The following is a 27,009-nucleotide window of genomic DNA, read 5'->3' as shown; positions in this document are numbered from 1 at the left end:
GAGCGGAGGGTGCTGAGTAGGCTACGGTCAATCATGGAAAACCCTGAACATCCTCTGCACAGCACCATCCAGAGACAGAGAAGCAGCTTCAGCGGCAGGTTGCTGTCAATGCAATGCTCCTCAGACAGGATGAAGAGATCATTACTCCCCGACGCCATTCGGCTCTACAATTCAACCACCAGGGGCAAGACATGTTCAAGTGCCGGGGTTAGGACTGAGCTTAAGTTACCACTCAATGCACTGTAGTAAACTATTTAAGAACACTTTAAAAGCTATTTATTAATGCTTTTTGAGAGGGTGATTTTAGATGCATATCATATTTATACTGAGTTAAATACTGTATGTAATTAGTTTTGCTACAATAACTGTATGGGACACTGGAAAAATGTTGAATTTCCCCTTGGGGATGAATAAAGTATCTATCTATCTATCTATCTATCTCAAGAATATTTAACCTTCTCGGCCATATTACAGTCAGCAGATCCGTTGGCCTGTGGATGTTAGCGAAGTTTTGAAAAAGCCAGTGGGGCCAGTCATTCGACAGGTTGCAGGTGATTAGGAACGTGGTCAAGGCAAAAATAAAGCAAAGTGGCCATTGCAGGAGAGGAATGTTGCTTGAGGGAGACCTGAAGTAAATTCATCCACTGATTCGAGGCACGGACAGGGCAGATGCTTCAGAGTGTTTTTCCCAGGATGGAAATGTCAAATACCACAGGGCACTGGAGGGGGAATGTGTAGAGGAGATTTATGGGGCAAGTTCTTTCATGCAGCGAGTGGTGTCTGGAAACCACTTTCAGGGGAGGTTGTGTCAGTAATCACAGCATCAATGTTTAAAAACCAGGTATCAAATACTAACATTTTACTGGCAGGTATGGAGGTAAATGGACAGTGTGTGGGCAGCTGGCATTAGACCCTCTGGCATCCTGGTCAGCAGAAACAGGTTGGTCCGAAGGGCCTGTTCCTGTGCTGTTCTCTGAGCTCGATGTTCCTTCTCTCAATCATTCATACCCCACCCAGTCTAACCCCATTGCCCCTCAGTCCAATCCCCGTTTCACATTACAGAGTCTCAGCCTTCTCTCATGTCACTCTCTTCAACTTTCTATATGGGAATCCTCATTTTCACCTCATTCCCTTCTCGGTTCCAGGCCCGGTCCCCGTCCGGCTGGTGAACGGGAACGTGTGCTCTGGGAGAGTCGAGGTCTATCATAACTCTACCTGGGGCACCGTCTGTGGCAGTAGCTGGAATAAGAGTGAAGCGGACGTGGTCTGCAGGATTTTGAACTGTGGGACATCTGAGTCGGTAACAACAGATGCCTCCTACGGAGAGGGCACTGGGAAGATCTGGCTGGATGGGGTGAAGTGTAAGGGGACAGAGCCTGCTCTCGACCAGTGCCCTGCCAGCCCATGGGGGGTGAATAACTGCTCCCACGCAGAGGACGCTGGAGTCTCCTGCACAGGTGAGTGTGGGTGGGCAGTGAGTGTGTGCTTTACACTGAAACCTTCGGTGTGCAATTAAGTGAACTCCGATGTTGAACGGATTGTTCACCTGACTGCATCTCTGTCCTTCTCGAGTTCCTCAACTACAACACAGAGTCTTGCCTTCTTCGGAAGTTTTCTGATGACTCTGCCATAGTTGGATGCACTTACTCACTTCCACTTGGCATGATTAACTTATTATTATTTGATCATTTATGGTTTTATATTGCTCTATTTCTTTCTGTTCTTGTTGCGGCTGTAACAATACCCAATTTCCCTCGGGATCAATAAAGTATGTATGTCTGTCTGTCTGTCTGCCATGAGAATCAGTAAGTAGAGGTGGAGGCCGAGGTAAATTTCCTTTTCTCTTGGTCTATTTCTGTCGAGTATTACAGTGAGAATGGGGCCAGGGTCAGTGGTGTGTTCTTCATGGGAGATGTGGGAACTTTGGGAGACCTGCAGTCTCTCTGATAACTATACGGGCTCTGAGTGTCAGCTCCTCAGAGTCGTGCGTTGAAGAACTGGAGTTGAATCTGGATGACCTTTGGTGCGTACGGGAGAATGAGGAGATGATGGATAGAAGCCCCTAAGTTACAGGAGGCAGGTACCTGGGTGTCTGTGAGGAGAGGGAAAGGGAATAGGTAGACAGTGAGTGTACCACTGTGGTTGTCCCGTTAAATAATAAGCATTCCGCCTTGGATACTGGTGCGGGCTGTAATGGGAGGAACGACCCTCCGGGGGAGGCAACAGTCCCAGGACAGAAATGACTCACATGAGGGAATAATTTTAAGGTGATGGAGGAGTGTACAGGGTGGGTATTGGGGTGGGCTGGGGTGTAGTCAGAGGTCAGGTTTTACTCAGAGAGTGGAGGATGTCTAGAATGTGCTGTCAGAGGTGGTGGTTGAGACAGACACATTAGGGACTTCACAGGAATGACCGAAAAATGGAGGTTTACGTGAGATTGATCTTGGAAGAGATTAACATCATGGGCCAAGTGTGTGAAGTGTGCTGTAATATTGTTTATTCGAGGGAACCGAGTGGCCACTCTGAGGCAAAATAGGGACATTACCAGGAGTGAACTAACTGGACCCCCCCCCCCCCACACCACCCTCCCCTCTCCCCGATCTGTTCCAGGCCCAGTCCCCGTCCGGCTGGTGAACGGGAACAACATGTGCTCTGGGAGAGTCGAGGTCTATCATAACTCTACCTGGGGCACCGTCTGTGGCAGGAGCTGGAATAGGAGTGAAGCGGACGTGGTCTGCAGGATTTTGAACTGTGGGACATCTGAGTCGGTAACAACAGATGCCTCCTACGGAGAGGGCACTGGGAAGATCTGGCTGGATGGGGTGAAGTGTAAGGGGACAGAGCCTGCTCTCGACCAGTGCCCTGCCAGCCCATGGGGGGTGAATAACTGCTCCCACGCAGAGGACGCTGGAGTCTCCTGCACAGGTGAGTGTGGGTGGGCAGCGAGTGTGTGCTTTACACTGAAACCTTCGGTGTGCAATTAAGTGAACTCCGATGTTGAACGGATTGTTGCCCTGACTGCATCACTGTCCTTCTCAAGGTCCTGATCCTCCGTGGTTCCTGGTTGTCAGGTCCAGCTGCAGGTGCTGGGAGAGAGTCGGATTGTAGTGCAGGCTGTCCAAATCACTGCAGAGTCCGAACGGTTAAAGGGCGGAGGAGCATTTCCCTCGCTCCCAGCAATTAGAGGCCCTGTCCCGTTGCCGGGTTGGGATTTTTGGATTGAGCTTCACCAGGATAGATGTAGACTGTGAAAACGTGAGGGGATAGTGGAGTGAGACTGGGAGGTTAAGGGAATTACCACCGAGGGCACATCCTCAGAATAGAAGGACATCTCTTTACAGATGAAGAATATTTATCAGCAAGTACGTGGTGAATCTGTGGAATTCATTTACACGAGTGGATGCGGAGGCCAAGTGATCGGGGATATTTGAAGCAGAGTTTCATAGGTTCTTGATCAATCAGGATGTCGAGGAGAAGGCAGAATGCAGTTGATTAAGATAATTAATCAGCCATGCGAATGTCAGATCCGACTCGATGTGCCAAATGGCCTAAATCTGCTCGTTTATCGGATGGTGTAAGTCTCCCCTCAGAATCTGATGCTGTCTGGGAGCAACTCAAGCATGTTTAACCTTCTCGGCCCTACTTCAGTCAGCAGATCTGTTGGCCTGTGGATCTGTGTGGCAGTTTTGAAAAAGCCAGTGGGGCCAGTCATTCGACAGGCTGCAGGTGATTAGGAACGTGGTCAAGGCAAAAATAAAGCAAAGTGGCCATTGCAGGAGAGGAATGTTGCTTGGGGGAGACCTGAAGTAAATTCATCCACTGATTCGAGGCACGGACAGGGCAGATGGTTCAGAGTGTTTTTCCCAGGATGGAAATGTCAAATACCACAGGGCACTGGAGGGGGAATGTGTAGAGGAGATTTATGGGGCAAGTTCTTTCATACAGACAGTGGTGTCTGTAAACCACTTTCAGGGGAGGTTGTGTCAGTAATCACAGCATCAATGTTTAAAAACCAGGTATCAAACACTAACATTTCACTGGCAGGTATGGAGGTAAATGGACAGTGTGTGGGCAGCTGGCATTAGTCCCTCTGGCATCCTGGTCAGCAGAATCAGGTTGGTCCGAAGGGCCTGTTCCTGTGCTGTTCTCTGAGCTCGATGTTCCTTCCCTCAGTCATTCATACCCCACTCAGTCTAACCCCATTGCCCCCCAGTCCAATCCCCGTTTCACATTGCAGAGTCTCAGCCTTCTCTCACGTCACTCTCATCAACTTTCAATATGGGAATCCTCATTTTAACCTCATTCCCTTCTCGTTTCCAGGCCCGGTCCCCGTCCGGCTGGTGAACGGGAACAACATGTGCTCTGGGAGAGTCGAGGTCTATCATAACTCTACCTGGGGCACCGTCTGTGGCAGGAGCTGGAATAGGAGTGAAGCGGATGTGGTCTGCAGGATTTTGAACTGTGGGACATCTGAGTCGGTAACAACAGATGCCTCCTACGGAGAGGGCACTGGGAAGATCTGGCTGGATGGGGTGAAGTGTAACGGGACAGAGCCTGCTCTCGACCAGTGCCCTGCCAGCCCATGGGGGGTGAATAACTGCTCCCACGCAGAGGACGCTGGAGTCTCCTGCACAGGTGAGTGTGTGTGGGCAGCGAGTGTGTGCTTTACACTGAAACCTTCGGTGTGCAATTAAGTGAACTCCGATGTTGAACGGATTGGTCACCTGACTGCATCTCTGTCCTTCTCGAGTTCCTCAACTACAACACAGAGTCTTGCCTTCTTCGGAAGTTTTCTGATGACTCTGCCATAGTTGGATGCACTTACTCACTTCCACTTGGCATGATTAACTTATTATTATTTGATCATTTCTGGTTTTATATTGCTATATTTCTTTCTGTTCTTGTTGCGGCTGTAACAATACCCAATTTCCCTCGGGATCAATAAAGTATGTCTGTCTGTCTGTCTGCCATGAGAATCAGTAAGTAGAGGTGGAGGCCGAGGTAAATTTCCTTTTCTCTTGGTCTATTTCTGTCGAGTATTACAATGAGAATGGGGCCAGGGTCAGTGGTGTGTTCTTCATGGGAGATGTGGGAACTTTGGGAGACCTGCAGTCTCTCTGATAACTAGACGGGCTCTGAGTGTCAGCTCCTCAGAGTCGTGCGTTGAAGAACTGGAGTTGAATCTGGATGGCCTTTGGTGCGTACGGGAGAATGAGGAGATGATGGATAGAAGCCCCTAAGTTACAGGAGGCAGGTACCTGGGTGTCTGTGAGGAGAGGGAAAGGGAATAGGTAGACAGTGAGTGTATCACTGTGGTTGTCCCGTTAAATAATAAGCATTCCGCCTTGGATTTTGGTGCGGGCTGTAATGGGAGGAACGACCCTCCGGGGGAGGCAAAAGTCACAGAACAGAAATGACTCACATGAGGGAATAATTTTAATGTGATGGAGGAGGGTACAGGGTGGGTATTGGTGTGGGCTGGGGTGTAGTCAGAGGTCAGGTTTTACACAGAGAGTGGAGGATGTATAGAATGTGCTGTCAGAGGTGGTGGTCGAGACAGACACATTAGGGACTTCACAGGAATGACCGAAAAATGGAGGGTTACGTGAGATTGATCTTGGAAGAGATTAACATCATGGGCCAAGTGTGTTTAATGTGCTGTAATATTATTTATTCTAGGGAATCGAATGGCCAATCTGAGGCAAAATAGGTACATTACCAGGAGTGAACTAACTGGAACCCTCCCCCCCACACCACCCTCCCCTCTCCCCGATCTGTTTCAGGCCCAGTCCCCGTCCGGCTGGTGAAGGGGAACAACATGTGCTCTGGGAGAGTCGAGGTCTATCATAACTCTACCTGGGGCACTGTCTGTGGCAGGAGCTGGAATAAGATGGCGGCAGACGTGGTCTGCAGGATTTTGAACTGTGGGACATCTGAGTCGGTAACAACAGATGCCTCCTACGGAGAGGGCACTGGGAAGATCTGGCTGGATGGGGTGAAGTGTAACGGGACAGAGCCTGCTCTCGACCAGTGCCCTGCCAGCCCATGGGGGGTGAATAACTGCTCCCACGCAGAGGACGCTGGAGTCTCCTGCACAGGTGAGTGTGTGTGGGCAGCGAGTGTGTGCTTTACACTGAAACCTTCGGTGTGCAATTAAGTGAACTCCGATGTTGAACGGATTGGTCACCTGACTGCATCTCTGTCCTTCTCGAGTTCCTCAACTACAACACAGAGTCTTGCCTTCTTCGGAAGTTTTCTGATGACTCTGCCATAGTTGGATGCACTTACTCACTTCCACTTGGCATGATTAACTTATTATTATTTGATCATTTCTGGTTTTATATTGCTATATTTCTTTCTGTTCTTGTTGCGGCTGTAACAATACCCAATTTCCCTCGGGATCAATAAAGTATGTCTGTCTGTCTGTCTGCCATGAGAATCAGTAAGTAGAGGTGGAGGCCGAGGTAAATTTCCTTTTCTCTTGGTCTATTTCTGTCGAGTATTACAATGAGAATGGGGCCAGGGTCAGTGGTGTGTTCTTCATGGGAGATGTGGGAACTTTGGGAGACCTGCAGTCTCTCTGATAACTAGACGGGCTCTGAGTGTCAGCTCCTCAGAGTCGTGCGTTGAAGAACTGGAGTTGAATCTGGATGGCCTTTGGTGCGTACGGGAGAATGAGGAGATGATGGATAGAAGCCCCTAAGTTACAGGAGGCAGGTACCTGGGTGTCTGTGAGGAGAGGGAAAGGGAATAGGTAGACAGTGAGTGTATCACTGTGGTTGTCCCGTTAAATAATAAGCATTCCGCCTTGGATTTTGGTGCGGGCTGTAATGGGAGGAACGACCCTCCGGGGGAGGCAAAAGTCACAGAACAGAAATGACTCACATGAGGGAATAATTTTAATGTGATGGAGGAGGGTACAGGGTGGGTATTGGTGTGGGCTGGGGTGTAGTCAGAGGTCAGGTTTTACACAGAGAGTGGAGGATGTATAGAATGTGCTGTCAGAGGTGGTGGTCGAGACAGACACATTAGGGACTTCACAGGAATGACCGAAAAATGGAGGGTTACGTGAGATTGATCTTGGAAGAGATTAACATCATGGGCCAAGTGTGTTTAATGTGCTGTAATATTATTTATTCTAGGGAATCGAATGGCCAATCTGAGGCAAAATAGGTACATTACCAGGAGTGAACTAACTGGAACCCCCCCCCCCCACACCACCCTCCCCTCTCCCCGATCTGTTTCAGGCCCAGTCCCCGTCCGGCTGGTGAACGGGAACAACATGTGCTCTGGGAGAGTCGAGGTCTATCATAACTCTACCTGGGGCACCGTCTGTGGCAGGAGCTGGAATAAGATGGCGGCAGACGTGGTCTGCAGGATTTTGAACTGTGGGACATCTGAGTCGGTAACAACAGATGCCTCCTACGGAGAGGGCACTGGGAAGATCTGGCTGGATGGGGTGAAGTGTAACGGGACAGAGCCTGCTCTCGACCAGTGCCCTGCCAGCCCATGGGGGGTGAATAACTGTTCCCACGCAGAGGACGCTGGAGTCTCCTGCACAGGTGAGTGTGGGTGGGCAGCGAGTGTGTGCTTTACGCTGAAACCTCTGCTGTGCTATTGAGTGAACTCCAGTGTTGAGCAGATTGTTGCCCTGACTGCATCACTGTCCTTCTCAAGGTCCTGATCCTCCGTGGTTCCTGGTTGTCAGGTCCAGCTGCAGGTGCTGGGAGAGAGTCGGATTGTAGTGCAGGCTGTCCAAATCCCTGCAGAGTCCGAATGTTTAAAGGGTGGAGGAGTAGATCCCTCGCTCCCAGCAATTAGAGGCCCTGTCCCGTTGCCGGGTTGGGATTTTTGGTTTGAGCTTCACCAGGATAGATGTAGACTGTGAAAACGTGAGGGGATAGTGGGGTGAGACTGGGAGGTTAAGGGAATTACCACCGAGGGCACAACCACAGAATAGAAGGTCATCTCTTTACAGATGAGGAAGAATATTTATCAGCAAGTACGTGGTGGATCTGTGGAATTCATTTACACGAGTGGATGCGGAGGCCAAGTGATCGGGGATATTTGAAGCAGAGTTTCATAGGTTCTTGATCAATCAGGATGTCGAGGAGAAGGCAGAATGGAGTTGATTAAGATAATTAATCAGCCATGCGAATGTCAGATCCGACTCGATGTGCCAAATGGCCTAAATCTGCTCGTTTGTCTGTTGGTGTAAGTCTCCCCTCAGAATCTGATGCTGTCTGGGAGCAACTCAAGCATGTTTAACCCTCTCGGCCGATTACAGTCGGCAGATCTGTTGGCCTGTGGATCTGTGTGGCAGTTTTGAAAAAGCCAGTGGGGCCAGTCATTCGACAGGCTGCAGGTGATTAGGAACGTGGTCAAGACAAAAATAAAGCAAAGTGGCCATTGCAGGAGAGGAATGTTGCTTGGGGGAGTCCTGAAGTAAATTCATCCACTGATTCGAGGCACGGACAGGGCAGATGGTTCAGAGTGTTTTTCCCAGGATGGAAATGTCAAATACCACAGGGCACTGGAGGGGGAATGTGTAAAGGAGATTTATGGGGCAAGTTCTTTCATGCAGCTAGTGGTGTCTGGAAACCACTTTCAGGGGAGGTTGTGTCAGTAATCACAGGATCAGTGTTTAAAAACCAGGTATCAAACACTAACATTTCACTGGCAGGTATGGTGGTAAATGGACAGTGTGTGGGCAGCTGACATTAGTCCCTCTGGCATCCTGGTCAGCAGAATCAGGTTGGTCCGAAGAGCCTGTTCCTGTGCTGTTCTCTGAGCTCGATGTTCCTTCTCTCAATCATTCATACCCCACCCAGTCTAACCCCATTGACCCTCAGTCCAATCCCCGTTTCACATTACAGAGTCTGAGCCTTCTCTCATGTCACTCTCTTCAACTTTCACCTCATTTTCACCTCATTCCCTTCTCGGTTCCAGGCCCGGTCCCCGTCCGGCTGGTGAACGGGAACGTGTGCTCTGGGAGAGTCGAGGTCTATCATAACTCTACCTGGGGCACCGTCTGTGGCAGGAACTGGAATAAGAGTGAAGCGGACGTGGTCTGCAGGATTTTGAACTGTGGGACATCTGAGTCGGTAACAACAGATGCCTCCTACAGAGAGGGCACTGGGAAGATCTGGCTGGATGGGGTGAAGTGTAAGGGGACAGAGCCTGCTCTCGACCAGTGCCCTGCCAGCCCATGGGGGGTGAATAACTGCTCCCACGCAGAGGACGCTGGAGTCTCCTGCACAGGTGAGTGTGGGTGGGCAGTGAGTGTGTGCTTTACACTGAAACCTTCGGTGTGCAATTAAGTGAACTCCGATGTTAAACGGATTGTTCACCTGACTGCATCTCTGTCCTTCTCGAGTTCCTCAACTACAACACAGAGTCTTGCCTTCTTCGGAAGTTTTCTGATGACTCTGCCATAGTTGGATGCACGTACTCACTTCCACTTGGCATGATTAACTTATTATTATTTAATCATTTATGGTTTTATATTGCTCTATTTCTTTCTGTTCTTGTTGCGGCTGTAACAATACCCAATTTCCCTCGGGATCAATAAAGTATGTCTGTCTGTCTGTCTGCCATGAGAATCAGTAAGTAGAGGTGGAGGCCGAGGTAAATTTCCTTTTCTCTTGGTCTATTTCTGTCGAGTATTACAGTGAGAATGGGGCCAGGGTCAGTGGTGTGTTCTTCATGGGAGATGTGGGAACTTTGGGAGACCTGCAGTCTCTCTGATAACTATACGGGCTCTGAGTGTCAGCTCCTGAGAGTCGTGCGTTGAAGAACTGGAGTTGGATCTGGATGGCCTTTGGTGCGTACGGGAGAATGAGGAGATGATGGATAGAAGCCCCTAAGTTACAGGAGGCAGGTACCTGCGTGTCTGTGAGGAGAGGGAAAGGGAATAGGTAGACAGTGAGTGTACCACTGTGGTTGTCCCGTTAAATAATAAGCATTCCGCCTTGGATACTGGTGCGGGCTGTAATGGGAGGAACGACCCTCCGGGGGAGGCATCAGTCCCAGGACAGAAATGACTCACATGAGGGAATAATTTTAAGGTGATGGAGGAGGGTACAGGGTGGGTATTGGGGTGGGCTGGGGTGTAGTCAGAGGTCAGGTTTTACACAGAGAGTGGAGGAAGTCTAGAATGTGCTGTCAGAGGTGGTGGCCGAGACAGACACATTAGGGACTTCACAGGAATGACCGAAAAATGGAGGTTTACGTGAGATTGATCTTGGAAGAGATTAACATCATGGGCCAAGTGTGTGAAGTGTGCTGTAATATTGTTTATTCGAGGGAACCGAGTGGCCACTCTGAGGCAAAATAGGGACATTACCAGGAGTGAACTAACTGGAACCCCCCCTCCCCCCACACCACCCTCCCCTCTCCCTGATCTGTTTCAGGCCCGGTCCCCGTCCGGCTGGTGAACGGGAACAACATGTGCTCTGGGAGAGTCGAGGTCTATCATAACTCTACCTGGGGCACCGTCTGTGGCAGGAGCTGGAATAGGAGTGAAGCGGACGTGGTCTGCAGGATTTTGAACTGTGGGACATCTGAGTCGGTAACAACAGATGCCTCCTACGGAGAGGGCACTGGGAAGATCTGGCTGGATGGGGTGAAGTGTAAGGGGACAGAGCCTGCTCTCGACCAGTGCCCGGCCAGCCCATGGGGGGTGAATAACTGTTCCCACGCAGAGGACGCTGGAGTCTCCTGCACAGGTGAGTGTGGGTGGGCAGCGAGTGTGTGCTTTACACTGAAACCTTCGGTGTGCAATTAAGTGAACTCCAGTGTTGAACGGATTGTTGCCCTGACTGCATCACTGTCCTTCTCAAGGTCCTGATCCTCCGTGGTTCCTGGTTGTCAGGTCCAGCTGCAGGTGCTGGGAGAGAGTCGGATTGTAGTGCAGGCTGTCCAAATCACTGCAGAGTCCGAACGGTTAAAGGGTGGAGGAGCATTTCCCTCGCTCCCAGCAATTAGAGGCCCTGTCCCGTTGCCCGGTTGGGATTTTTGGTTTGAGCTTCACCAGGATAGATGTAGACTGTGAAAACGTGACAGGATATTGGGGTGAGACTGGGAGGTTATGGGAATTACCACCGAGGGCACATCCTCAGAATAGAAGGACATTTCTTTACAGATGAGGAAGAATATTTATCAGCAAGTACGTGGTGAATCTGTGGAATTCATTTCCACGGGTGGATGCGGAGGCCAAGTGATCGGGGATATTTGAAGCAGAGTTTCATAGGTTCTTGATCAATCAGGATGTCGAGGAGAAGGCAGAATGCAGTTGATTAAGATAATGAATCAGCCATGCGAATGTTCGATCCGACTCGATGTGCCAAATGGCCTAAATCTGCTCGTTTGTCGGATGGTGTAAGTCTCCCCTCAGAATCTGATGCTGTCTGGGAGCAACTCAAGCATGTTTAACCTTCTCGGCCGATTACAGTCGGCAGATCTGTTGGCCTGTGGATCTGTGTGGCAGTTTTGAAAAAGCCAGTGGGGCCAGTCATTCGACAGGCTGCAGGTGATTAGGAACGTGGTCAAGGCAAAAATAAAGCAAAGTGGCCATTGCAGGAGAGGAATGTTGCTTGGGGAAGACCTGAAGTAAATTCATCCACTGATTCGAGGCACGGACAGGGCAGATGGTTCAGAGTGTTTTTCCCAGGATGGAAATGTCAAATACCACAGAGCACTTGAGAGGGAATGCGTAGAGGAGATTTATGGGGCAAGTTCTTTCATGCAGCTAGTGGTGTCTGGAAACCACTTTCAGGGGAGGTTGTGTCAGTAATCACAGCATCAATGTTTAAAAACCAGGTATCAAACACTAACATTTCACTGGCAGGTATGGTGGTAAATGGACAGTGTGTGGGCAGCTGGCATTAGTCCCTCTGGCATCCTGGTCAGCAGAATCAGGTTGGTCCGAAAGGCCTGTTCCTGTGCTGTTCTCTGAGCTCGATGTTCCTTCCCTCAGTCATTCATACCCCACCCAGTGTAACCCCATTGCCCCTCAGTCCAATCCCCGTTTCACATTGGAGAGTCGCAGCCTTCTCGCACGTCACTCTCATCAACTTTCAATATGAGAATCCCTGTTTTAACCTCATTCCCTTCTCGGTTCCAGGCCCAGTCCCCGTCCGGCTGGTGAACGGGAACAACATGTGCTCTGGGAGAGTCGAGCTCTATCATAACTCTACCTGGGGCACCGTCTGTGGCAGGAGCTGGAATAGGAGTGAAGCGGACGTGGTCTGCAGGATTTTGAACTGTGGGACATCTGAGTCGGTAACAACAGATGCCTCCTACGGAGAGGGCACTGGGAAGATCTGGCTGGATGGGGTGAAGTGTAAGGGGACAGAGCCTGCTCTCGACCAGTGCCCGGCCAGCCCATGGGGGGTGAATAACTGTTCCCACGCAGAGGACGCTGGAGTCTCCTGCACAGGTGAGTGTGGGTGGGCAGCGAGTGTGTGCTTTACGCTGAAACCTCTGCTGTGCTATTGAGTGAACTCCAGTGTTGAGCAGATTGTTGCCCTGACTGCATCACTGTCCTTCTCAAGGTCCTGATCCTCCGTGGTTCCTGGTTGTCAGGTCCAGCTGCAGGTGCTGGGAGAGAGTCGGATTGTAGTGCAGGCTGTCCAAATCACTGCAGAGTCCGAACGGTTAAAGGGTGGAGGAGCATTTCCCTCGCTCCCAGCAATTAGAGGCCCTGTCCCGTTGCCCGGTTGGGATTTTTGGTTTGAGCTTCACCAGGATAGATGTAGACTGTGAAAACGTGAGGGGATATTGGGGTGAGACTGGGAGGTTAAGGGAATTACCACCGAGGGCACAACCACAGAATAGAAGGTCATCTCTTTACAGATGAGGAAGAATATTTATCAGCAAGTACGTGGTGGATCTGTGGAATTCATTTACACGAGTGGATGCGGAGGCCAAGTGATCGGGGATATTTGAAGCAGAGTTTCATAGGTTCTTGATCAATCAGGATGTCGAGGAGAAGGCAGAATGGAGTTGATTAAGATAATTAATCAGCCATGCGAATGTCAGATCCGACTCGATGTGCCAAATGGCCTAAATCTGCTTGTTTGTCAGATGGTGTATGTCTCCCCTCAGAATCTGATGCTGTCTGGGAGCAACTCAAGCATGTTTAACCTTCTCGGCTGATTACAGTCAGCAGATCTGTTGGCCTGTGGATCTGTGTGGCAGTTTTGAAAAAGCCAGTGGGGCCAGTCATTCGACAGGCTGCAGGTGATTAGGAACGTGGTCAAGGCAAAAATAAAGCAAAGTGGCCATTGCCGGAGAGGAATGTTGCTTGGGGGAGACCTGAAGTAAATTCATCCACTGATTCAAGGCACGGACAGGGCAGATGGTTCCGAGTGTTTTTCCCAGGATGGAAATGTCAAATACCACAGGGCACTGGAGGGGGAATGTGTAAAGGAGATTTATGGGGCAAGTTCTTTCATGCAGCTAGTGGTGTCTGGAAACCACTTTCAGGGGAGGTTGTGTCAGTAATCACAGCATCAATGTTTAAAAACCAGGTATCAAACACTAACATTTCACTGGCAGGTACGGAGGTAAATGGACAGTGTGTGGGCAGCTGGCATTAGTCCCTCTGGCATCCTGGTCAGCAGAATCAGGTTGGTCCGAAGGGCCTGTTCCTGTGCTGTTCTCTGAGCTCGATGTTCCTTCTCTCAATCATTCATACCCCACCCAGTCTAACCCCATTGCCCCTCAGTCCAATCCCCGTTTCACATTACAGAGTCTCAGCCTTCTCTCATGTCACTCTCTTCAACTTTCTATATGGGAATCCTCATTTTCACCTCATTCCCTTCTCGGTTCCAGGCCCGGTCCCTGTCCGGCTGGTGAACGGGAACGTGTGCTCTGGGAGAGTCGAGGTCTATCATAACTCTACCTGGGGCACCGTCTGTGGCAGGAACTGGAATAAGAATGAAGCGGACGTGGTCTGCAGGATTTTGAACTGTGGGACATCTGAGTCGGTAACAACAGATGCCTCCTACGGAGAGGGCACTGGGAAGATCTGGCTGGATGGGGTGAAGTGTAAGGGGACAGAGCCTGCTCTCGACCAGTGCCCTGCCAGCCCATGGGATGTGAATAACTGTTCCCACGCAGAGGACGCTGGAGTCTCCTGCACAGGTGAGTGTGTGTGGGCAGCGAGTGTGTGCTTTACACTGAAACCTTCGGTGTGCAATTAAGTGAACTCCGATGTTGAACGGATTGGTCACCTGACTGCATCTCTGTCCTTCTCGAGTTCCTCAACTACAACACAGAGTCTTGCCTTCTTCGGAAGTTTTCTGATGACTCTGCCATAGTTGGATGCACTTACTCACTTCCACTTGGCATGATTAACTTATTATTATTTGATCATTTATGGTTTTATATTGCTCTATTTCTTTCTGTTCTTGTTGCGGCTGTAACAATACCCAATTTCCCTCGGGATCAATAAAGTATGTATGTCTGTCTGTCTGTCTGCCATGAGAATCAGTAAGTAGAGGTGGAGGCCGAGGTAAATTTCCTTTTCTCTTGGTCTATTTCTGTCGAGTATTACAATGAGAATGGGGCCAGGGTCAGTGGTGTGTTCTTCATGGGAGATGTGGGAACTTTGGGAGACCTGCAGTCTCTCTGATAACTATACGGGCTCTGAGTGTCAGCTCCTCAGAGTCGTGCGTTGAAGAACTGGAGTTGAATCTGGATGACCTTTGGTGCGTACGGGAGAATGAGGAGATGATGGATAGAAGCCCCTAAGTTACAGGAGGCAGGTACCTGGGTGTCTGTGAGGAGAGGGAAAGGGAATAGGTAGACAGTGAGTGTACCACTGTGGTTGTCCCGTTAAATAATAAGCATTCCGCCTTGGATACTGGTGCGGGCTGTAATGGGAGGAACGACCCTCCGGGGGAGGCAACAGTCCCAGGACAGAAATGACTCACATGAGGGAATAATTTTAAGGTGATGGAGGAGTCTACAGGGTGGGTATTGGTGTGGGCTGGGGTGTAGTCAGAGGTCAGGTTTTACACAGAGAGTGGAGGATGTATAGAATGTGCTGTCAGAGGTGGTGGTCGAGACAGACACATTAGGGACTTCACAGGAATGACCGAAAAATGGAGGGTTACGTGAGATTGATCTTGGAAGAGATTAACATCATGGGCCAAGTGTGTTTAATGTGCTGTAATATTATTTATTCTAGGGAATCGAATGGCCAATCTGAGGCAAAATAGGTACATTACCAGGAGTGAACTAACTGGAACCCCCCCCCACACCACCCTCCCCTCTCCCCGATCTGTTTCAGGCCCAGTCCCCGTCCGGCTGGTGAACGGGAACAACATGTGCTCTGGGAGAGTCGAGGTCTATCATAACTCTACCTGGGGCACCGTCTGTGGCAGGAGCTGGAATAAGATGGCGGCAGACGTGGTCTGCAGGATTTTGAACTGTGGGACATCTGAGTCGGTAACAACAGATGCCTCCTACGGAGAGGGCACTGGGAAGATCTGGCTGGATGGGGTGAAGTGTAAGGGGACAGAGCCTGCTCTCGACCAGTGCCCTGCCAGCCCATGGGGGGTGAATAACTGCTCCCACGCAGAGGACGCTGGAGTCTCCTGCACAGGTGAGTGTGTGTGGGCAGCGAGTGTGTGCTTTACACTGAAACCTCTGCTGTGCTATTGAGTGAACTCCAGTGTTGAGCAGATTGTTGCCCTGACTGCATCACTGTCCTTCTCAAGGTCCTGATCCTCCGTGGTTCCTGGTTGTCAGGTCCAGCTGCAGGTGCTGGGAGAGAGTCGGATTGTAGTGCAGGCTGTCCAAATCACTGCAGAGTCTGAACGGTTAAAGGGTGGAGGAGCATTTCCCTCGCTCCCAGCAATTAGAGGCCCTGTCCCGTTGCCGGGTTGGGATTTTTGGATTGAGCTTCACCAGGATAGATGTAGACTGTGAAAACGTGACGGGATATTGGGGTGAGACTGGGAGGTTAAGGGAATTACCACCGAGGGCACATCCTCAGAATAGAAGGACATTTCTTTACAGATGAGGAAGAATATTTATCAGCAAGTACGTGGTGAATCTGTGGAATTCATTTCCACGGGTGGATGCGGAGGCCAAGTGATCGGGGATATTTGAAGCAGAGTTTCATAGGTTCTTGATCAATCAGGATGTCGAGGAGAAGGCAGAATGCAGTTGATTAAGATAATTAATCAGCCATGCGAATGTTCGATCCGACTCGATGTGCCAAATGGCCTAAATCTGCTCGTTTGTCTGTTGGTGTAAGTCTCCCCTCAGAATCTGATGCTGTCTGGGAGCAACTCAAGCATGTTTAACCTTCTCGGCCGATTACAGTCGGCAGATCTGTTGGCCTGTGGATCTGTGTGGCAGTTTTGAAAAAGCCAGTGGGGCCAGTCATTCGACAGGCTGCAGGTGATTAGGAACGTGGTCAAGACAAAAATAAAGCAAAGTGGCCATTGCAGGAGAGGAATGTTGCTTGGGGGAGACCTGAAGCAAATTCATCCACTGATTCGAGGCACGGACAGGGCAGATGGTTCAGAGTGTTTTTCCCAGGATGGAAATGTCAAATACCACAGGGCACTGGAGGGCGAATGTGTAAAAAGAGATTTATGGGGCAAGTTCTTTCATGCAGCTAGTGGTGTCTGGAAACCACTTTCAGGGGAGGTTGTGTCAGTAATCACAGCATCAATGTTTAAAAACCAGGTATCAAACACTAACATTTTACTGGCAGGTATGGAGGTAAATGGACAGAGTCTGGGCAGCTGGCATTAGTCCCTCTGGCATCCTGGTCAGCAGAATCAGGTTGGTCCGAAGGGCCTGTTCCTGTGCTGTTCTCTGAGCTCGATGTTCCTTCCCTCAGTCATTCATACCCCACCCAGTCTAACCCCATTGCCCCTCAGTCCAATCCCCGTTTCACATTGTAGAGTCTCAGCCTTCTGGCACGTCACTCTCATCAACTTTCAATATGGGAATCCTCATTTAATCCTCATTCCCTTCTCGGTTCCAGGCCCGGTCCCCATCCGGCTGGTGAACGGGAACAACATTTGCTCTGGGAGAGTCGAGGTCTATCATAACTCTACCTGGGGTACCGTCTGTGGCAGGAGCTGGAATAGGAGTGAAGCGGACGTGGTCTGCAGGATTTTGAACTGTGGGACATCTGAGTCGGTAACAACAGATGCCTCCTACGGAGAGGGCACTGGGAAGATCTGGCTGGATGGGGTGAAGTGTAAGGGGACAGAGCCTGCTCTCGACCAGTGCCCGGCCAGCCCATGGGGGGTGAATAACTGCTCCCACGCAGAGGACGCTGGAGTCTCCTGCACAGGTGAGTGTGTGTGGGCAGCGAGTGTGTGCTTTACACTGAAACCTCTGCTGTGCTATTGAGTGAACTCCAGTGTTGAGCAGATTGTTGCCCTGACTGCATCACTGTCCTTCTCAAGGTCCTGATCCTCCGTGGTTCCTGGTTGTCAGGTCCAGCTGCAGGTGCTGGGAGAGAGTCGGATTGTAGTGCAGGCTGTCCAAATCACTGCAGAGTCCGAACGGTTAAAGGGTGGAGGAGCATTTCCCTCGCTCCCAGCAATTAGAGGCCCTGTCCCGTTGCCGGGTTGGGATTTTTGGATTGAGCTTCACCAGGATAGATGTAGACTGTGAAAACGTGACGGGATATTGGGGTGAGACTGGGAGGTTAAGGGAATTACCACCGAGGGCACATCCTCAGAATAGAAGGACATTTCTTTACAGATGAGGAAGAATATTTATCAGCAAGTACGTGGTGAATCTGTGGAATTCATTTCCACGGGTGGATGCGGAGGCCAAGTGATCGGGGATATTTGAAGCAGAGTTTCATAGGTTCTTGATCAATCAGGATGTCGAGGAGAAGGCAGAATGCAGTTGATTAAGATAATTAATCAGCCATGCGAATGTTCGATCCGACTCGATGTGCCAAATGGCCTAAATCTGCTCGTTTGTCGGATGGTGTAAGTCTCCCCTCAGAATCTGATGCTGTCTGGGAGCAACTCAAGCATGTTTAACCTTCTCGGCCGATTACAGTCGGCAGATCTGTTGGCCTGTGGATCTGTGTGGCAGTTTTGAAAAAGCCAGTGGGGCCAGTCATTCGACAGGCTGCAGGTGATTAGGAACGTGGTCAAGGCAAAAATAAAGCAAAGTGGCCATTGCAGGAGAGGAATGTTGCTTGGGGGAGACCTGAAGTAAATTCATCCACTGATTCGAGGCACGGACAGGGCAGATGGTTCAGAGTGTTTTTCCCAGGATGGAAATGTCAAATACCACAGGGCACTGGAGGGGGAATGTGTAAAGGAGATTTATGGGGCAAGTTCTTTCATGCAGCTAGTGGTGTCTGGAAACCACTTTCAGGGGAGGTTGTGTCAGTAATCACAGCATCAATGTTTAAAAACCAGGTATCAAACACTAACATTTTACTGGCAGGTATGGAGGTAAATGGACAGAGGCTGGGCAGCTGGCATTAGTCCCTCTGGCATCCTGGTCAGCAGAATCAGGTTGGTCCGAAGGGCCTGTTCCTGTGCTGTTCTCTGAGCTCGATGTTCCTTCCCTCAGTCATTCATACCCCACCCAGTCTAACCCCATTGCCCCTCAGTCCAATCCCCGTTTCACATTGCACTGTCTCAGCCTTCTCTCACGTCACTCTCACCAACTTTCAATATGGGAATCCTCATTTTATCCTCATTCCCTTCTCGTTTCCAGGCCCGGTCCCCATCCGGCTGGTGAACGGGAACAACATCTGCTCTGGGAGAGTCGAGGTCTATCATAACTCTACCTGGGGTACCGTCTGTGGCAGGAGCTGGAATAGGAGTGAAGCGGACGTGGTCTGCAGGATTTTGAACTGTGGGACATCTGAGTCGGTAACAACAGATGCCTCCTACAGAGAGGGCACTGGGAAGATCTGGCTGGATGGGGTGAAGTGTAAGGGGACAGAGCCTGCTCTCGACCAGTGCCCAGCCAGCCCATGGGGGGTGAATAACTGCTCCCACGCAGAGGACGCTGGAGTCTCCTGCACAGGTGAGTGTGGGTGGGCAGCGAGTGTGTGCTTTACACTGAAACCTCTGCTGTGCTATTGAGTGAACTCCAGTGTTGAGCAGATTGTTGCCCTGACTGCATCACTGTCCTTCTCAAGGTCCTGATCCTCCGTGGTTCCTGGTTGTCAGGTCCAGCTGCAGGTGCTGGGAGAGAGTCGGATTGTAGTGCAGGCTGTCCAAATCACTGCAGAGTCCGAACGGTTAAAGGGTGGAGGAGCATTTCCCTCGCTCCCAGCAATTAGAGGCCCTGTCCCGTTGCCCGGTTGGGATTTTTGGATTGAGCTTCACCAGGATAGATGTAGACTGTGAAAACGTGAGGGGATATTGGGGTGAGACTGGGAGGTTAATGGAATTACCACCGAGGGCACATCCTCAGGATAGAAGGTCTTCTCTTTACAGATGAGGAAGAATATTTATCAGCAAGTACGTGGTGAATCTGTGGAATTCATTTCCACGAGTGGATGCGGAGGCCAAGTGATCGGGGATATTTGAAGCAGAGTTTCATAGGTTCTTGATCAATCAGGATGTCAAAGATTACAGGGAGGAGGCAGAATGGGGTTGATTAAGATAACCAGCCTTGCAAATGTCAGATCTGACTCGAAGTGCCAAATGGCCTAAATCTGCTCGTTTGATTGATGGTGTAAGTCTCCCCTCAGAGTCTTTTGCTGTCTGGGAGTCCTGCCATGTGCAGAAGTTCGCTGATGACACGGCCATAGTGGGGTGTGTCAGGAATGGTCAGGAGGAAGAGTATAGGAAACTGATACAGGACTTTGTGATATGGTGCAACTCAAACTACCTGCGTCTCAATATCACCAAGACCAAGGAGATGGTGGTAGACTGTAGGAGATCTAGGCCTCATATGGAGCCAGTGATCATTAATGGAGAATGTGCGGAGCAGGTTAAGACCTACAAGTATCTGGGAGTGCAGTTAGACGAGAAGCTAGACTGGACTGCCAACACAGATGCCCTGTGCAGGAAAGCACAGAGTCGACTGTACTTCCTCAGAAGGCTGGCGTCATTCAATGTTTGTAGTGAGATGCTGAAGATGTTCTATCGGTCAGTTGTGGAGAGCACCCTCTTCTTTGTGGTGGCGTGCTGGGGAGGCAGCATTAAGAAGAGGGACGCCTCACGTCTTAATAAGCTGGTAATGAAGGCTGCCTCTGTCGTGGGCACAGAACTGGAGAGTATGACATCGGTGGCAGAGCGGAGGGTGCTGAGTAGGCTACGGTCAATCATGGAAAACCCTGAACATCCTCTGCACAGCACCATCCAGAGACAGAGAAGCAGCTTCAGCGGCAGGTTGCTGTCAATGCAATGCTCCTCAGACAGGATGAAGAGATCATTACTCCCCGACGCCATTCGGCTCTACAATTCAACCACCAGGGGCAAGACATGTTCAAGTGCCGGGGTTAGGACTGAGCTTAAGTTACCACTCAATGCACTGTAGTAAACTATTTAAGAACACTTTAAAAGCTATTTATTAATGCTTTTTGAGAGGGTGATTTTAGATGCATATCATATTTATACTGAGTTAGATACTGTATGTAATTAGTTTTGCTACAATAACTGTATGGGACACTGGAAAAATGTTGAATTTCCCCTTGGGGATGAATAAAGTATCTATCTATCTATCTATCTATCTCAAGAATATTTAACCTTCTCGGCCATATTACAGTCAGCAGATCCGTTGGCCTGTGGATGTTAGCGAAGTTTTGAAAAAGCCAGTGGGGCCAGTCATTCGACAGGTTGCAGGTGATTAGGAACGTGGTCAAGGCAAAAATAAAGCAAAGTGGCCATTGCAGGAGAGGAATGTTGCTTGGGGGAGACCTGAAGTAAATTCATCCACTGATTCGAGGCACGGACAGGGCAGATGCTTCAGAGTGTTTTTCCCAGGATGGAAATGTCAAATACCACAGGGCACTGGAGGGGGAATGTGTAGAGGAGATTTATGGGGCAAGTTCTTTCATGCAGCTAGTGGTGTCTGGAAACCACTTTCAGGGGAGGTTGTGTCAGTAATCACAGCATCAATGTTTAAAAACCAGGTATCAAATACTAACATTTTACTGGCAGGTATGGAGGTAAATGGACAGTGTGTGGGCAGCTGGCATTAGACCCTCTGGCATCCTGGTCAGCAGAAACAGGTTGGTCCGAAGGGCCTGTTCCTGTGCTGTTCTCTGAGCTCGATGTTCCTTCTCTCAATCATTCATACCCCACCCAGTCTAACCCCATTGCCCCTCAGTCCAATCCCCGTTTCACATTACAGAGTCTCAGCCTTCTCTCATGTCACTCTCTTCAACTTTCTATATGGGAATCCTCATTTTCACCTCATTCCCTTCTCGGTTCCAGGCCCGGTCCCCGTCCGGCTGGTGAACGGGAACAACATTTGCTCTGGGAGAGTCGAGGTCTATCATAACTCTACCTGGGGCACCGTCTGTGGCAGGAGCTGGAATAGGAGTGAAGCGGACGTGGTCTGCAGGATTTTGAACTGTGGGACATCTGAGTCGGTAACAACAGATGCCTCCTACGGAGAGGGCACTGGGAAGATCTGGCTGGATGGGGTGAAGTGTAACGGGACAGAGCCTGCTCTCGACCAGTGCCCTGCCAGCCCATGGGGGGTGAATAACTGCTCCCACGCAGAGGACGCTGGAGTCTCCTGCACAGGTGAGTGTGGGTGGGCAGCGAGTGTGTGCTTTACACTGAAACCTTCGGTGTGCAATTAAGTGAACTCCGATGTTGAACGGATTGGTCACCTGACTGCATCTCTGTCCTTCTCGAGTTCCTCAACTACAACACAGAGTCTTGCCTTCTTCGGAAGTTTTCTGATGACTCTGCCATAGTTGGATGCACTTACTCACTTCCACTTGGCATGATTAACTTATTATTATTTGATCATTTATGGTTTTATATTGCTCTATTTCTTTCTGTTCTTGTTGCGGCTGTAACAATACCCAATTTCCCTCGGGATCAATAAAGTATGTCTGTCTGTCTGTCTGCCATGAGAATCAGTAAGTAGAGGTGGAGGCCGAGGTAAATTTCCTTTTCTCTTGGTCTATTTTTGTCGAGTATTACAGTGAGAATGGGGCCAGGGTTCTTCATGGGAGATGTGGGAACTTTGGGAGACCTGCAGTCTCTCTGATAACTATACGGGCTCTGAGTGTCAGCTCCTGAGAGTCGTGCGTTGAAGAACTGGAGTTGGATCTGGATGGCCTTTGGTGCGTACGGGAGAATGAGGAGATGATGGATAGAAGCCCCTAAGTTGCAGGAGGCAGGTACCTGGGTGTCTGTGAGGAGAGGGAAAGGGAATAGGTAGACAGTGAGTGTACCACTGTGGTTGTCCCGTTAAATAATAAGCATTCCGCCTTGGATTCTGGTGCGGGCTCTAATGGGAGGAACGACCCTCCGGGGGAGGCAACAGTCCCAGGACAGAAATGACTCACATGAGGGAATAATTTTAAGGTGATGGATGAGGATACAGGGTGGGTATTGGGGTGGGCTGGGGTGTAGTCAGAGGTCAGGTTTTACACTGAGAGTGGAGGATGTATAGAATGTGCTGTCAGGGGTGGTGGCCGAGACAGACACATTAGGGACTTCACAGGAATGACCGAAAAATGGAGATTGATGTGGGATTGATCTTGTAAGATGTTAACATCATGGGCCAAGTGTGTGTAGTGTGCTGTAATATTGTTTGTTCGAGGGAAACGAGTCTCCACTCTGAGGCAAAATAGGTACATTACCAGGATTGAACTAACTGGAACCCCCCACCTCCCCCACACCACCCTCCCCTCTCTCTGATCTGTTCCAGGCCCGGTCCCCGTCCGGCTGGTGAACGGGAACAGCATGTGCTCTGGGAGAGTCGAGGTCTATCATAACTCTACCTGGGGCACCGTCTGTGGAAGGAGCTGGAATAGGAGTGAAGCGGACGTGGTCTGCAGGATGTTGAACTGTGGGACATCTGAGTCGGTAACAACAGATGCCTCCTACGGAGAGGGCACTGGGAAGATCTGGCTGGATGGGGTGAAGTGTAAGGGGACAGAGCCTGCTCTCAACCAGTGCCCTGCCAGCCCATGGGGGGTGAATAACTGCTCCCACACAGAGGACGCTGGAGTCTCCTGCACAGGTGAGTGTGTGTGGGCAGCGAGTGTGTGCTTTACACTGAAACATCTGCTGTGCTATTGAGTGAACTCCAGTGTTGAGCAGATTGTTGCCCTGACTGCATCACTGTCCTTCTCAAGGTCCTGATCCTCCATGGTTCCTGGTTGTCAGGTCCAGCTGCAGGTGCTGGGAGAGAGTCGGATTGTAGTGCAGGCTGTCCAAATCACTGCAGAGTCTGAACGGTTAAAGGGTGGAGGAGCATTTCCCTCGCTCCCAGCAATTAGAGGCCCTGTCCCGTTGCCCAGTTGGGATTTTTGGTTTGAGCTTCACCAGGATAGAGGAGGTAGACTGTGAAAACGTGAGGGGATAGTGGAGTGAGACTGGGAGGTTAATGGAATTACCACCGAGGGCACAACCACAGAATAGAAGGTCATCTCTTTACAGATGAGGAAGAATATTTATCAGCAAGTACGTGGTGGATCTGTGGAATTCGTTTACACGAGTGGATGCGGAGGCCAAGTGATCGGGGATATTTGAAGCAGAGTTTCATAGGTTCTTGATCAATCAGGATGTCGAGGAGAAGGCAGAATGCAGTTGATTAAGATAATTAATCAGCCATGCGAATGTCAGATCTGACTCGATGTGCCAAATGGCCTAAATCTGCTCGTTTGTCTGATGGTGTAAGTCTCCTCTCAGCCTCTGGTTATGTCGGGGAACGATTCAAGCATGTTTAACCTTCTCGGCCCTACTTCAGTCAGCAGATCCGTTGGCCTGTGGATGTTAGCGGCAGTTTTGAAAAAGCCAGTGGGGCCAGTCATTCGACAGGCTGCAGGTGATTAGGAACGTGGTCAAGGCAAAAATAAAGCAAAGTGGCCATTGCAGGAGAGGAATGTTGCTTGGGGGAGACCTGAAATAAATTCATCCACTGATTTGAGGCACGGACAGGGCAGATGCTTCAGAGTGTTTTTCCCAAGATGGAAATGTCAAATACCACAGGGCACTGGAGGGGGAATGTGTAGAGGAGATTTATGGGGCAAGTTCTTTCATACAGACAGTGGTGTCTTAAAACAATTTCAGGGGAGGTTGTGTCAGTAATCACAGGATCAGTGTTTAAAAACCAGGTATCAAAGACTAACATTTCACTGGCGGGTACGGAGGTAAATGGACAGAGTCTGGGCAGCTGGCATTAGACCCTCTGGCATCCTGGTCAGCAGAATCAGGTTGGTCCGAAGGGCCTGTTCCTGTCTGTTCTCTGAGCTCGATGTTCCTTCCCTCAATCATTCATACCCCACCCAGTCTAACCCCATTGCCCCTCAGTCCAATCCCCGTTTCACATTGCAGAGTCTCAGCCTTCTCTCATGTCACTCTCATCAACTTTCAATATGGGAATCCTCATTTTAACCTCATTCCCTTCTCGGTTCCAGGCCCGGTCCCCATCCGGCTGGTGAACGGGAACAACATTTGCTCTGGGAGAGTCGAGGTCTATCATAACTCTACCTGGGGCACCGTCTGTGACAGGAGCTGGAATAGGAGTGAAGCGGACGTGGTCTGCAGGATTTTGAACTGTGGGACATCTGAGTCGGTAACAACAGATGCCTCCTACGGAGAGGGGACTGGGAAGATCTGGCTGGATGGGGTGAAGTGTAACGGGACAGAGCCTGCTCTCGACCAGTGCCCTGCCAGCCCATGGGGGGTGAATAACTGCTCCCACGCAGAGGACGCTGGAGTCTCCTGCACAGGTGAGTGTGGGTGGGCAGCGAGTGTGTGCTTTACACTGAAACCTTCGGTGTGCAATTAAGTGAACTCCGATGTTGAACGGATTGTTCCCCTGACTGCATCTCTGTCCTTCTCGAGTTCCTCAACTACAACACAGAGTCTTGCCTTCTTCGGAAGTTTTCTGATTACTCTGCCATAGTTGGATGCACTTACTCACTTCCACTTGGCATGAATAACTTATTATGGTTTAATTATTTATGGTTTTATATTGCTATATTTCTTCACTGTTCTTGGTGCGGCTGTAACAAAACCCAATTTCCCTCGGGATCAATAAAGTATGTCTGTCTGTCTGTCTGCCATGAGAATCAGTAAGTAGAGGTGGAGGCCGAGGTGAATTTCCTTTTCTCTTGGTCTATTTCTGTCGAGTATTACAGTGAGAATGGGGCCAGGGTTCTTCATGGGAGATGTGGGAACTTTGGGAGACCTGCAGTCTCTCTGATAAGTATACGGGCTCTGAGTGTCAGCTCCTCAGAGTCGTGCGTTGAAGAACTGGAGTTGAATCTGGATGGCCTTTGGTGTGTACGGGAGAATGAGGAGATGATGGATAGAAGCCCCTAAGTTGCAGGAGGCAGGTACCTGGGTGTCTGTGAGGAGAGGGAAAGGGAGTAGGTAGACAGTGAGTGTACCACTGTGGTTGTCCCGTTAAATAATAAGCATTCCGCCTTGGATACTGGTGCGGGCTGTAATGGGAGGAACGACCCTCCGGGGGAGGCAACAGTCCCAGGACAGAAGTGGCTCACGTGAGGGAATAATTTTAAGGTGATGGAGGAGGGTACAGGGTGGGTATTGGGGTGGGCTGGGGTGTAGTCAGAGGTCAGGTTTTACACAGAGAGTGGAGGATGTCTAGAATGTGCTGTCAGAGGTGGTGGTAGAGACAGACACATTAGGGACTTCACAGGAATGACTGAAAAATGGAGGGTTACGTGAGATTGATCTTGGAGGAGCTTAACATTATGGGCCAAGTGTGTGAAGTGTGCTGTAATATTGTTTGTTCGAGGGAACCGAGTGGCCACCCTGAGGCAAAATAGGTACATTACCAGGAGTGAACTAACTGGAATCCCCTCCCCCACACCACCCTCCCCTCTCCCCGATCTGTTTCAGGCCCGGTCCCCGTCCGGCTGGTGAACGGGAACAACATGTGCTCTGGGAGAGTCGAGGTCTATCATAACTCTACCTGGGGCACCGTCTGTGGCAGGAGCTGGAATAGGAGTGAAGCGGACGTGGTCTGCAGGATTTTGAACTGTGGGACATCTGAGTCGGTAACAACAGATGCCTCCTACGGAGAGGGCACTGGGAAGATCTGGCTGGATGGGGTGAAGTGTAAAGGAACAGAGCCTGCTCTCGACCAGTGCCCGGCCAGCCCATGGGGGGTGAATAACTGCTCCCACGCACAGGACGCTGGCGTCTCCTGCACAGGTAAGTGTGGGTGGGCAGCGAGTGTGTGCTTTACACTGAAACCTCTGCTGTGCTATTGAGTGAACTCCAGTGTTGAGCAGATTGTTGCCCTGACTGCATCACTGTCCTTCTCAAGGTCCTGATCCTCCGTGGTTCCTGGTTGTCAGGTCCAGCTGCAGGTGCTGGGAGAGAGTCGGATTGTAGTGCAGGCTGTCCAAATCCCTGCAGAGTCTGAACGGTTAAAGGGTGGAGGAGCATTTCCCTCGCTCCCAGCAATTAGAGGCCCTGTCCCGTTGCCGGGTTGGGATTTTTGGATTGAGCTTCACCAGGATAGATGTAGACTATGAAAACGTGAGGGGATATTGGGGTGAGACTGGGAGGTTAAGGGAATTACCACCGAGGGCACATCCTCAGAATAGAAGGTCATCTCTTTACAGATGAGGAAGAATATTTATCAGCAAGTACGTGGTGGATCTGTGGAATTCGTTTACACGAGTGGATGCGGAGGCCAAGTGATCGGGGATATTTGAAGCAGAGTTTCATAGGTTCTTGATCAATCAGGATGTCGAGGAGAAGGCAGAATGCAGTTGATTAAGATAATTAATCAGCCATGCGAATGTCAGATCCGACTCGATGTGCCAAATGGCCTAAATCTGCTCGCTTGTCGGATGGTGTAAGTCTCCCCTCAGAA

General features: G+C 50.2%; 3 protein-coding genes across 3 annotated transcripts in view; all 3 read left to right on the top strand.

The window, feature by feature from the left end:
• The window catches only part of LOC132386330 (deleted in malignant brain tumors 1 protein-like), a 33,747-nt gene extending 31,681 nt beyond the window's left edge, over nt 1–2,066 (top strand). Inside the window, exons 21-22 of the mRNA XM_059958568.1 lie at nt 1,146–1,457; nt 1,981–2,066. Of these exons, the coding sequence (XP_059814551.1) occupies nt 1,146–1,457; nt 1,981–2,066 (398 nt within the window). The remainder of the gene's footprint in view (nt 1–1,145; nt 1,458–1,980) is intronic.
• A 353-nt stretch (nt 2,067–2,419) lies between these two features.
• On the top strand, nt 2,420–14,757 carry LOC132386329 (deleted in malignant brain tumors 1 protein-like). The gene is made up of 10 exons (XM_059958567.1): nt 2,420–2,486; nt 2,611–2,925; nt 4,321–4,635; nt 5,784–6,098; nt 7,248–7,562; nt 8,950–9,261; nt 10,413–10,727; nt 12,125–12,439; nt 13,837–14,148; nt 14,672–14,757. Exons 1-10 carry the CDS (start codon nt 2,420–2,422, stop codon nt 14,755–14,757), a joined length of 2,667 nt encoding a protein of 888 aa, XP_059814550.1.
• A 648-nt stretch (nt 14,758–15,405) lies between these two features.
• LOC132386328 (deleted in malignant brain tumors 1 protein-like) lies at nt 15,406–26,339 on the top strand (the record flags this gene model as incomplete). The annotated part of the gene is made up of 7 exons (XM_059958566.1): nt 15,406–15,613; nt 17,012–17,326; nt 18,724–19,038; nt 21,402–21,716; nt 22,858–23,172; nt 24,572–24,886; nt 26,025–26,339. Coding segments are annotated over exons 1-7 (2,098 nt in total), but the record flags the coding sequence as incomplete, so codon positions are not given.
• Between the last annotated feature and the right edge of the window lie 670 nt (nt 26,340–27,009).

Source organism: Hypanus sabinus, unplaced genomic scaffold (genome assembly GCF_030144855.1).
Source record: "Hypanus sabinus isolate sHypSab1 unplaced genomic scaffold, sHypSab1.hap1 scaffold_1096, whole genome shotgun sequence".
NCBI lineage: Eukaryota > Metazoa > Chordata > Chondrichthyes > Myliobatiformes > Dasyatidae > Hypanus > Hypanus sabinus.
Note: the sequence above shows the minus strand (reverse complement) of the source record. Positions and strands in the feature narration are given on the sequence as shown.

Coding starts and splice junctions, on each gene's coding strand:
- LOC132386329 (XM_059958567.1), top strand. CDS start 2,420: ATGGAGGTTTACGTGAGATTGATCTTGGAAGAGATTAACATCATGGGC. Junction 2,926..4,320: donor CGCTGGAGTCTCCTGCACAG/GTGAGTGTGGGT, acceptor TCTCGTTTCCAG/GCCCGGTCCCCGTCCGGCTG. Junction 10,728..12,124: donor CGCTGGAGTCTCCTGCACAG/GTGAGTGTGGGT, acceptor TCTCGGTTCCAG/GCCCAGTCCCCGTCCGGCTG.